The sequence below is a fragment of the Ailuropoda melanoleuca genome, chromosome 7, assembly GCF_002007445.2.
Source record: "Ailuropoda melanoleuca isolate Jingjing chromosome 7, ASM200744v2, whole genome shotgun sequence".
Classification (NCBI taxonomy): Eukaryota; Metazoa; Chordata; class Mammalia; order Carnivora; family Ursidae; genus Ailuropoda; species Ailuropoda melanoleuca.
In genome coordinates this window covers 137,414,292-137,426,737 of record NC_048224.1, presented here as the reverse complement: position 1 = coordinate 137,426,737, position 12,446 = coordinate 137,414,292, and the positions used below count along the sequence as shown (strand labels likewise).

The 12,446-nt window shown below is 44.7% G+C and overlaps 1 protein-coding gene across 1 annotated transcript in view; it reads right to left on the bottom strand.

The window, feature by feature from the left end:
• MYO16 (myosin XVI) overlaps positions 1 to 12,446 on the bottom strand; it is a 484,344-nt gene that overhangs the window by 356,007 nt on the left and 115,891 nt on the right. Inside the window, 2 exon segments of the mRNA XM_034665464.1 lie at positions 4,367 to 4,491; positions 11,391 to 11,499. Coding sequence (XP_034521355.1) covers positions 4,367 to 4,491; positions 11,391 to 11,499 — 234 coding nt within the window.

Below are 12,446 nucleotides of genomic sequence, written 5' to 3'. Positions count from 1 at the left end.
AGGGGGATCCCTGAGGAGCAAGCACGGCTCAGCAGAGCAAGGCTGGGGTACTCCGGATCTCCCCAGAGCAGAGGCAGGTGGGAAGGACCCCCTGGAAATTCCCAGTGATGGGGGTGAGGAGGTGGTGTCTGAGGAACCCCGCATCCTCACAAGGGAAGGGGTCAGCTTCTCACCTGGAGAGCAGGACATCCTCTCAAGGAAGGTCAAGTCAAAGCCTTCCAGCTCCCATTGTGTCTCCTCCTGCCCGTCTGTCTCCCCCCTCCTCTCCCGCCACGTCAGTGACACGGAAGAGGAGGCAGTGGCGGGAGGGGAAACAGATGACCGGGGCCACCCTCCCTTCCACGGACTCCCTAGCCTGATATGACACTACGCCAGCAGCAAGTTCAAGATTTCACTGAGATCAGGGTCCTCAGCCCCCGAGCCCACCAGCCCCTGCAGGATCGATGGAGAGATTCGGGGCATTTATAAACTCGGGTGGGAAAATGGTCACTTTTATTTCTTTTCCTAACCCCAAATGAAATGTAGCCAATTCTTTGATGGTGAACCTAGGCTACACACCTACGATGCTATCATCGAAAGAATTATGTTCCTATCCCATTGTTGCCATAGCAGATATCTCCAAATATCCCCCAAATTCAAATCTACTCTAAACTCATGGTAATGATCACATCCGGTACTCAGTGCCTTCATAAAGAAGCACATGCCGTACCTGCCGCAAATTTAATTTTAATATTAGGATTATAATGTTCCTTACGACTGGCTTTCTTGGTAATTCTAGGCACCGCTTTTATTACACTAAAAACACAATTTTGACAAGGCGTCCACGGCTACACCCGAGGATTAGAGGGTAATATGGCATAAAAAAGATCAGTGAACCCTGACTTCACGCAAGCTGGGACTTTACATGGTTATATAGGACCAGGCATTCTCATCTCTAAACTGAGGCTACGCGTTGTGATATAAAGTAACCATAAAATGGCCAGGAAGCTGATGGCATTGGCGAAGTCTCCGTCCAAAGTAAGGAATGAACCAGTGCTACTGAACTATCAAAGGGAGACAAAAACAAAATCGCTTGACGTTTGCATCTCATGAATAATTCTTTTCCAACAAACCAAGTAAATGTGTCCCAAGGCCAGATGTTATATATCAAATTCTGTGACAAAAGAGTAAAGAACCGGCATCTTTATAATGGATCTGAAAGTCATTACGGTCAAATTTTCAAAGAGCATCTATGCGCTGGAACTCAGGAACACATTTCCATATGCTCTGCAGAGGCTGTTTTTGGGGGGTGGGAACTGTATCCTTTTTGAGGCTTTGTTTTCTTCTAAGACGACTGTCTGTGTAAACCAAGAGATCCTTTTAAAAGAGCTACATTATGTTTGGTTATTTTATTTTGCATATTCTAACAGAGGAAAAGAAGGCAACATACTGGAAGTGTAGCAGCATTGAGCCTTTTGTTGATAGCTTTATCTTTTTTTGCACAATTTAACAGTGTGGGAAATGATGCCTAATTTTAAACCGTAACTGGCATCCCAACTCAGGAGATCCGTGGACAAGTGTCTTCTCAGTGTTCCTACCAACAATAGACAGGAACACACGATCCAGAGGCCAGCTCACGGTGGCAGTCATTAACCTGGCAGACTTCCCAACTCAGACATAAGAATCGACCCAAAACGCCAGTTGCTAAATGCTGCGCTCTTCAAGGGACAACTTCCTAGCTTTCCGATCACTGTTACTTCCCTTATAAAAAGCTCAGAGATGATCATATAGTTATTACACAACAATTATTTGCAATGTTTATGCTCTCTGCTCGATAGAAAAAAAGTCACAAAGAATGTCAAAAGTGAAGATGATTGAACATGATAGCGATTTATTGCTCTGTATTGATTCTTTCAACAGCTTCGCTACTGAAGTAGGTAGGTCCTTTTGTTCAGCGGTATTTGAAACACTCATGCTATTCTTATTCAGCGGTGATTTTTTAAAAAAGAAATATAAAGCGTAATGTCTTCTGCCAAACAGAGAAATAAAGATCTATTGGGTTTCTAGGCTAGGCATTAGTGCATTCCATGTGTTCAAAGAAACGTTACCCACTCCAGTCTGGATTTCGAGCCTCCCACTTCACTGAAACTGCTCTCGCTGAGAAGACCAACAACCTCCATGTTACTAAGTCCAATGGCCAATGCACCATCTCCAGTCACTTGGCCTCTCAGTGGTATCTGAAAGCCCACCCCTTCCTCACCCTCCTCCTCCTCCTTGTCACACTTCCTTCTCTTGGCTCCTGTGACATCTCATCCTTTTGGTTTTCCTCCTACCTTGGGAGTTCCTCCCTCCAGTCTCATTTCTGGATCGTTCTCTTCTTTGTAGGCTCCATGGATTGTCTCAAATTCTCTTTCCTTCTGTATCAAATCTGTGATATCATCCAAGGTCAAAGCTTTCAATGTCATGTATATGCTAGTGTTCCCAAACTTGAGTATGCAGCCCAGACAGCTCCTGGATTCCAGACTCCAGTATCCAACCACAAACTCAACATCTCCATGAAGTTGGCTCATGTTGCCCAAACTGTCCCTGCTCTCAGCCTTCTCTTCTCATTGGATGTCAATTCCATCACTCTAGTTGTTCAAGCTAAAAGTACTTGGAGTCATTCTGACTCATCCTTTCTCTCCCATCACTTGGCCATCAGGAAGTCCCAGGGATCTTCTTTCCACACAGATGGAAGTCAGTCACTTCCCACCCCCTCAGCTTCCTGTACCTTCATCTGAGCCACGCCGCCAACTGCTCTGTTACTAGAAAAGCCTCTTACCCGACCTCTCAGCTTCAGCCCTGCCCTTTGACAGTCTATCCTTAACAGAGCTGTCAGAGCAAGTGATGGCTTTAGAACTGAAGTAGGACTGTGTCTCACTCTCTTTCAGAGCCCTCCAACACGTTCCCATCACACTCAGTAACTACAAAGTCTTCACACACGTGCACAGATCCTGCGTGATCTGGGACAGCTATCTCCCTCCTTTCCTTTATTCTGCTTAGCCTCACAGGCCTCTGTGCTGTTTCGAAATCACAACACACCCACCCCTGCCTCAGGGCCTTTGCACCTACCACTGTTCAGCCTGGAATGCTCTTATGCACACCTGCGGTGTGTGCAGACCTCTCCCAGATCATTACTCAAAATTCCTTGTCAGTGAGACCTTAACCTGTGTGCCTCCAAATTGCCAACAACACACCCAGCACCGCCCTGTCTTGTTTTTTATTTTCTCCTTTGTGTTTATCATTATTAATATGCTATCTATTTAGCTCATTTATATTGTATATTATGTATCTTCCCCAGTGAAATGTGAGCCCACAACAAAAAGACTTTTGTGGTTTTATTCATTATTACTTTGTTCACAGGATGTGGTTAATTAATACTTCCTCAATAGATTGGACTATTTTTCCATTTGAATGTGTGATTTTTCAAAAAATTCTAAACACGCTTTGTTTTCTTTGCTTACAACTTGGCATCATGTTTTTTAATAGTCTTTTGAAATTGATATTCCAAAGTCCAAAATCAGTATCTAGGAAGATTATTCTATCTAGAGGTCTCAAGGTGCTTAATTTGCATTTAATAAATCTAAAATTGTATCAGGTCTCACACCACTTTTATCCATTTAGACAAGTCACTTCTCTCATCACTGTATTCAACCTCACGCCTTATTTTTTCCATGGTAGAAATTGAATCACTGGTTCCAGACACTTCTATGCATCCCATGTTTCAAGAGTCATACTCCCGTCTGCTAGTTTAATTTCTCTCAATTTTTTCCCCGAGCTTCAATACATTTAGTCCCACCGCAATTAACTAACTTCAACACCAGCATGCCCAGTTCAAGTACGTTTTATGGGTCAATAGTCCAAATGTTTCTTATTTTCATGATGAGACATTACGCTTATATTAGAATTAATCCAATTTAACTGTACTGTTTTTACATTCCTGCAACTGTGCCTGATAGCTATAAAAAAAAGTAATGACGTGATTTTGCTTGGATTTAGAAACTCATTCACCAGAGCAACCCATAATTGGTTTTCCTTAAAATTAAAATGAAAACATTCTCCTATAAGTTCCATTTCAAACATCAGACTGCCAAAGCAATCCACAAAAATTATTCTAAGTGTTTAAACATACATGGAAGGAAGAAAATCTATCAACCTAGAAGCCCTGGTTTTCTCTGAGCAGTGACATACACGATCTCTGTTTTCCTCTTTGCATACCTAGGTGTTTTCAAGATTTTTACAATAAATATGTAGTACTTTTACGATCAGAAAAGACATTTTTACAAGTTAATTGTATCTAATTCTGTGCAGTAGAAATCAACCGAAATTCTCTATTTAAGCAACTTACCAGAGTTACTCCTTCATCATTTTTCTCGTCGACATTTCCACCACCTGATAAGAAGTGTTTGACATCCGTTAGCATGCTCAACGGTCTCTGGAGTTTCATCTGGCGCAGCGAGGTCAGATCCACTCCTACGGGGAAAACAGCCTTTCAAACAGAAGGTAGAGATGCTTTTCAGCTGCTGGGGGGTCAACTCTCAGTTTTATCTTACTGTTCCTTCAACGCCTTCCTCTTTGAAGCCCCTCTTGCATTTTGAATTCTCATTCAAAGTCTGTATAATTGTTTTTCTCGGCATGCATTCTATTTTCAGCTAGGATACAGTCTTGAATAATTTTCCTCTTATTATATCCCAAAGATGTGATATGATGCCTTACCAATAGGAGGCTCTCATTGCATCTCTGTTTTAGTACATAAATCACCAAGGGGAACTGCCCAAAGTATTTTAAATTGTTTGAACTGAACTGAAGTGAGCTAAAAAATAGAGTTTTTGTTCTCTAGCATTTCCTGGCCAAAAGAGTGACTTCCAAAAGCAATTGTGGTATCCTGGAACAAAAAACTGCATCTGGTGGGAAAACTAGAAAAATCTGAATAAATCTATAGTTTGGAGAAGAGTATTGTAGCCACGCTAACTCGTAGCTTGGATCAACACAGCGAGGCTGTGGAAATTGTTGATGTGGGGGAACTGGGTGAAGGGTGCGTGGGAACCCCCTGTGCTATTTTCACAACGTTCCCATCTATCTCAAAAGCTTTCAAACCATAAAGAGATGCTCCAATCAAGCATTTCACGATGATTTGACGATTAGTGTTAATAAAGAGGAATTATTAGTGTTAATAAAGAGGAATCAGCTAAAACGGAGCGAGGAACCGGCTGTCAGACTTGACCACGGAGAGCTCAGGTCTGCTCGCTGCCCGTCCCTACCTCCGCACAGCCTTTATTTTAACCTGAGGTTTCATGATTGCTAATCCCCATGGTAGCTCATACTTTCCCATTGATGCATCCCATTCTCCGCACTGGTCCCTGGACCTAACAGGTGTTTACTGAGGGGGAATAATCACCCTATTCTCAGGGAAAGTCATGATGACGACGATGATGGTGTTTAACATCTGCCTCTGACAGAGCAGCTGCTATGAACCAGCTGCTCTTCTGAGCACTCACGCTCCCTCCCCCTCCCATCTGACTGAGTCCTCCCAGCAAACGCGGAGGTGGGAAGGACGCAGGGGACCAGAGCACCACCACCACCCACCCACGGGAGCAGTCTCCCTGGTCAAGGCCTTCTGCGGTCGACCTCCCCCGGGGCAACCGTGGGAAAGGAACTTAACCTGTCTGAGCTTGCACGTCCGCAGTCACTCAGTCGCTCAAAGGAGGGAAGCCACAGGCACTATTTAGAGGATCTGTCCACGGGGCAGAGAGCATCGGCCTGTCGCACACCTGCCTTCATTTTCCTTTTTCTTTTCTTTTTTTTTTTTTTTTAAGATTTTGTTTATTTGACAGAGATAGAGACAGCCAGCGAGAGAGGGAACACAAGCAGGGGGAGTGGGAGAGGAAGAAGCAGGCTCATAGCAGAGGAGCCTGATGTGGGGCTCGATCCTATAACGCCGGGATCACGCCCTGAGCCGAAGGCAGATGCTTAACCGCTGTGTCATCCAGGCGTCCCCCTGCCTTCATTTCCCCCTCAGAGCCCAGCACCTCCGTCTCCTGGCACAAAACTCTTCCAGAGCCTGGCTGAACATTGCATGGCCTCAGGGGTCAGGCCGCCTGGGTTTTAGTGCTATGTTTTGTACCTACGTCTAGTGCCAATGGGAGAAGCTAACTTATCCTAGGCCTCACTTTCCCCATCTGCAAAATGGGGCTGATCTTTAAGAGGATGAGTTACAACAACACAGAAAGCACCTGGGTTTTTGTTTGTTTGTTTGTTTTCATAAAGAGGCAGGCAAGAACCAAACAAAATAAAGCAAAATGCACTATTTGAATAATGTGGGTTGTTTCAAATACTCTGTGCAAAGCAAACCCGTGTTAGGGGAGACATAAGGGGGCACCAATGACCAGCTTTGGACTCTCCACACGCCATTTTGGAAGAACGAACAGATTTCCCCAAAAAGTTGCTTTGAGGTTTGTCAGAACCATCTAAAACTATCACTCTCTTCTTATTTTTAGGATGATGGAATTGAACATGTGAGTTAATTTTGGAAAATATTATTTCTCAAATGTCAGTGTTCAATTTTGCACAGTTGGAAGCAGCAGCAGAATTGGATGGTTACGTTATTCTAACTCTTATAATGTGGCCGTGTTTACAGCAGCGTATGTGTCTTTTAGAGAATTAAACACATGGTTAGAACTGAATGATAGAAGAATAGGGCTCAAAGATAAAAGACAAATTAAAAACAGAAATCACTCATTTCAGCTCACTTACAACGTGTCCTGAGAAAGCAATCTATTTCAGCCATTGTTGTGAAGGAATCCGAGGGGAATATTATGGCCTTTATCTTATTATTTTAAAACTTAATTTTGAATCAAATTCGATACCAAGTAAAATGTGATTTTAGATTTTTATCATATGTTCAGGAAAAAAGCAGAAGTCTATTTTCAGTAAGACAACAGAACAGAAATTCCCTCTTTTCTCAGTCAAGCAAAGTTCTTACACTGCTCCAGGAGAAAATTATGGGCATAATAAGTCTATTTTGTAACAGGCAGTTGGCCGAGCTTGTCTTTTTTTTTTAAGAAATTAAGTTTTATTTTCATCCTGTTTTCTGAAAAACAATAGAAGTCCTGATTAGATTTCTTATTTTGATAGGAATCTGGTAATATTTTTTCATTTAGGAAATAAGAAAAACATCAAAACATCATTTGCCTGGAATTCACAAGTGATTGCACGTGATACTACTATTGCCTGATTACATTTGATACCATCGGGAGGTGCGTGTGCAGAACTGAAATCACATTAACACCTGAAGTCAGTCCAAACCCTGTTAACTCATCTCCCTAACTGTCCCTCTTATGGTAACATCGTTTTTGTAACAATTCCACTTTTCCTTTTCTCCATCACCCCTTCTTCCCGGGGGTACTCGGGGGTACTCAGCGCTGCTAGGGCAGGTGACTACTGTACTACTGCACCCACGCGACCGGCCCCATGACGGAGGCACGGCATCCTCTCAGCTCCTAGAATTCCTAACTCTAAGTTTTGTCTCCGTAGGAAGCTTCCTAAGCTTGCCAACTCCAGGAGTTGAAGGCTGCTCTGGGCAGGCTAATAAAGAAAGCTGGTTCTAGCAAAGATAAACATGTTCAAGCCAAAGGGGTGTTTTAACCCTGCACCCGATCCCTTCCCCTCGATCCTGACCAGAGGCATCGTGTGGGACTGTCCCATGCGCCACCCTAACAATGGATGATTCCCAAGAGTATGGTGTGGGGACAGCATTTTTAATGAATTTTATTAGGCAGAAAAAAATAGACGAGGTCACTGTGCCCTGATGAATCTGGGGGTCTTCTGAAGATTCATCATGGAGGGCTAAGCCATTTTCTGAGGCTGTTCCTAAACAGAAAGCCCAGGGTTTTAACTAAGGCGGCAACAGCACAATCGGTGAGGGATGGGGACATATTAGAGGGACGTCAGGGAAGCAGAATCTATAAACTTCTGGTGACAATTCGATGAGAGATTTAGGAAAAGAAAAATGACATTCAGATACTTGGATTCCTGGCTAAAGGGTAAAATAGAATATGGATAGGGCATGCAAGGAGAACGATAACTTCCATACTGGGCGTGTTATTTCAAATTGTCTGATACTTTAATTTTATTTAAAACTGCACACATTGCAAAGCAGAACATCTTCAGAGGTATCTGAGCTGCAGGAGTATTCCCAGGTGCAGGGAGGTGGTCACAACACAAGGAACGGGGTGACACAGCCAGAAATAGCACGTGGTGGGATGGAAGAATATGCTCGAAGACCATCGCTCTGGCAGCCCCCATGCTCTGGTGTCTGAACGTGCAAGGGGCACACCCAAAGGAGACCAAGTGAAGCTCAGAGAGAATGGAGAAGAGTGCCAAACGATCATCGCAGGGGAGCAAGGTTTCACACAACAGTGGGATGGAGGTCACAGAACGTCACAGGGAGAGGAAGGAGCACAGGAGAGCAGAAGGGTGGTCCTGCCAACAGAGAGCCAAGGAGGCAACGGCAATCTCTGCAGGGACATTTCCAGCAGTGGCTCAGTAGAGGAGACCAGGAACTCAGAATAAATGGGAACGACTTTTTCTAAAACGATGGATTGCCAAGGAAGGAGAGAGGGAGCTGGGTGATGACACACGGGGAGCAGAGTGGAAAGCAGATATCCTTCCGCATGCATCCGTCGGGACCACCCCGTGCTCCCCCTGCGGTGCTTTCTTCCCTTGCCTGATCATTTTCTAATCCATCGCTTTCTGCGAAGGCCAGTTGGTTCGCCTCGCACTGCAGATCCAATACGCATCACGGGCTCCATCAGCGATCCGCGGCCGTCTCGTTTCGGCCGTCTCGTTTTCCAGCCCGGGAAGCTCCGGCGGTGAGCCGAGGTTAATTGCCGCGCCAGGGTATACAGTGTGTGTCGGCGGTGACAGTACAATTAGAACTTGTGACCAGCGATTTTCCATGTAATCAACTTGCTCACGACCTTGCCTGCCTCCTGCCAAACGCGTCAGGATGGGACGGCGCGATAACTACTCGGCCTGGAAACTGTAGGATGCGCCCCGAAAATTCAAGGAGCTGCCACCACCCAGCTATCGAGAATGCCGTGCGGAAACACCGAGAGCCAAATAGTAATGACAATCTCGTCGTGGGATATTAGAAATTTCTGAGACTATCAGCCCATGCTGTCATAGCAGATAAGTGTAAAAACGCACCAGCGAGGGGGGCAGAGAACAAATCGAATGAGACAGTATTCCCAGAAAGCATGGCAGCTGATACCGATGCGTAGGAGGGACCCCAGCAGGAAGGGGAGCAGACTGAATGACCCCGGGGTGGGGGCAGGTGGGTGGGAGGCACAGGCCAGCGCAACAGCGGGGACAAATGGAAAATAGAATTAAAAATTGAGGAGATATTACATTGAATTTGTTCCAGCAAACATGCATGTTACAAGCTGATTGTGACAGCCACTGTCGTGACAGATTTTCTCCTAACCATTCAGAGTCAATGCCTCCCCCTCTTTCTTCCCCCTTAATCGTATTTAAAATCAACCTCTTGGGGCACCTGGGTGGCTCAGCTCCTTGGGCGTCTGGCTCTTGGTTGCAGCTCCGGTCGCAGTCTCTGGGCTGTGGGATCCGGCCCCACATCCGGCTCCGTGCTCAGTGGGCAGTCTGTTTGAGGATTTTCTGTCTCTCTCTCTCTCTCTCTCTCTCCCTCTGCCTCTGCTCCCCTACCCTCTGTTCATGCACTCTCTCTCTCTCTCAAAAAAAAAAAAAAAACTAAAAAATAAAATCAAACTCCCAAAGGAATACACTTATTTTTCTTTATGGAGGATAGATAATACTGGTTTTGCAAATACTAAAATTTCTTATCAAACAAAATCCATGGATGACTTGGAAAAGCTTATCAGTCAAGGGAGTTCTTTTGCAAATAAAGATACTTGATTTTAGTTTTCAAAAAGAAATATGTATCCCTGTGTCTATCAGAAACTCAGGAGAAGAAAAGCAGAAAGGTGTAAAATAGAAGTGGATCAGCTAATAATACACAATCGAGTTCTGCGTGCAAATTCACTACTGGGCACCCCCAGTGCAAGTTTTGCAAAGGTCCAAACAATAGACTTCGCAGCCTTGGGATGTGCATGATGTCAAGTTTCACTCCCCTTTGAAATCATGGAATCTGTCCCCAGTAAGTCACTGCCGACAAGAGGATAAAAGACCTGAATGTGACCCTCAGGTAAGGAGCAGGTACAAGGGGTAAGGAGAAGAGCAGGGAGCCACACCCCTCCCCCCACGCTGCCTCTGTCACCCCAGCCCAGAGACTCCGTGACCTTTGGTAGGACAGCCCAGCTCACATTGTCCCTAATGAAGGTAATGGTACTTAGCCCACTTTCAGAATTAATGAGATAATTTTTTTCTTAAGAACTCCGTGGCTGCTAAGTGCTAATTATTATTATTCTAAGCCATCCTCAGAATAAACCTTTTGATACAAGGGATCGGGAGGAGGCAAAGAGCTCAGGGAACAAAGAGGCAGATGTGAGGGCTTTTCTTAGAAGCAAGAAGGACAGAGTCAGAAGTACTGTGTGGCTCTTAAAATTTTTTTAAACTTCTCTGACAAAAGATCATACTCGAAGGGACTGGAGTTCCTTTGTTGTTATTTATACCTAAACAGAAGGAAAACAGAAAGTGGCAGACTTCTTCAGCTTAATACCCTAGTGGGCTCAGGATTTCAGATACCTCCCACTTAGCCAGTGCCGAACTTACTCATGAAATTATACGTTTAGCGTGTGCAATTAAACATTCTTTGTCAGGGGATGTAGCTGGGAGCTCAGGCTCATCCCTTCAGGCTAGCACCGTGACCAAGGCGCCTGCTTCCAACGCTCGTGTTTCCGAGTGTCACCAACAGTGGATGCTGGGGTGCGATGCGGGCTGCCCTTGACTTTGGCCCTCACTTATGGGCGTGTCATTCTTGCAAAGACCACCCGCTCCTACGTGGATACACGGCAGATGACCTGGCTCTCGTTAACTCAAAATTCAGTTGTGCTGGTTCACTTCCCTTGCCCTCCCAGTGGAGAATAGATTATAATTACAAACCCTGTGCCACTAATTATGGACTTCAGATGCTTGTTAAAATGTTCCTTCATTGCTGGCCTCCAGATTTCTGCTGCCTTGCAAAACTGCACTGACTAAATCAACAATGCATCACGGTGGGAACAAGAAAATGTTATATAGAAAGACAGACTTCATGTTACGTGATCTAGGGAAAGCACCATCAATCTGCAAACATGTAAGAATGCCTAAAAAATAAATATATGTACTGGTAATTCTACCAAATTCTACCATGCTGTCTTTAAATCTTTCTACAGTTTCTCAAAGCATCCACCTACCATTTTCGTCCAGGTAGGTCAACAGGATAGAGCTAGATTCTGTCCCCTCTACGGCGTAATCCAACGGGATATTTCCATTAACATCCTGGAGAAGGACGTTGGCTCCAGCCTGTAAGTGAAAAAGAACAGACAGAACATGATGTATACTGTTAGCAAAGAAAGCAGATCAAAACTTTCACTTTCACGTTAGTCGGGAAACAGGTCCAAAGAGGTCTGTACCGGATCCACCCCCAGGGAATCATGTAGGAAACTGTAATTCCGTTTCAAGAGAAATACAATAAATACTTTGTGAGCCTCCAGTAGGCTAAAAACACCCAACTGACCTTTGCAAGGCCTTAGCCCTGAGGACTTCCCACCCCTCTCGCTCAACTGCAAATACCCAGCCCATGGCTGGGGCGCCAACCGCACCTCTTCGGCGGCTGCCTTGTCTCTAACACAGCAGAAGTTTCCCGTGCCTTCGGAGAGTCTCTGGAGAGCTTTTCTAGGAACTCTGACACATCTTCCCCAAACTACCCTATAAGCTCTTCAAGCACCTTGCTCTCTGCAGAAAGTCATCTAAGAGCTATTCTCACACTACTGTGTTGTAATGAAGGCTTGGACTAATGGCTTCTGGCTGTATGTCTTTTTTTCCCCCCCCCTTTCTATTTTCTGAAAAAAGCACAATCTGTAGATACTAATGGACGAAGTATATTCAATATGGCCAGGACACATCATTTAGCTTCAAAGCACTCTCCATCAGGTNCATTTAGCTTCAAAGCACTCTCCATCAGGTGCCTCTGAGGAAGCATCCCTCCGCCCCCCACCCAGCTTAAATACGATGACAGATGTACTTTCCCTTAGAAAAAATTTGCTCACGTAAATCTTTAATGAGCTCCATAAAATTTATCAGGCATGGTTTACATCTTTTCTCCAAGGGCATGGCGTGAACACATACCCATTGACCAAGACTCCCCGTTCACCTCCCAATCACGAGTCACTGAACTCGTGTCAGGAACATGAAAGTCTTCCCCTGTTCCTTTTACTGAACACAATTCTGTGTTGCAATATTACTAAAGT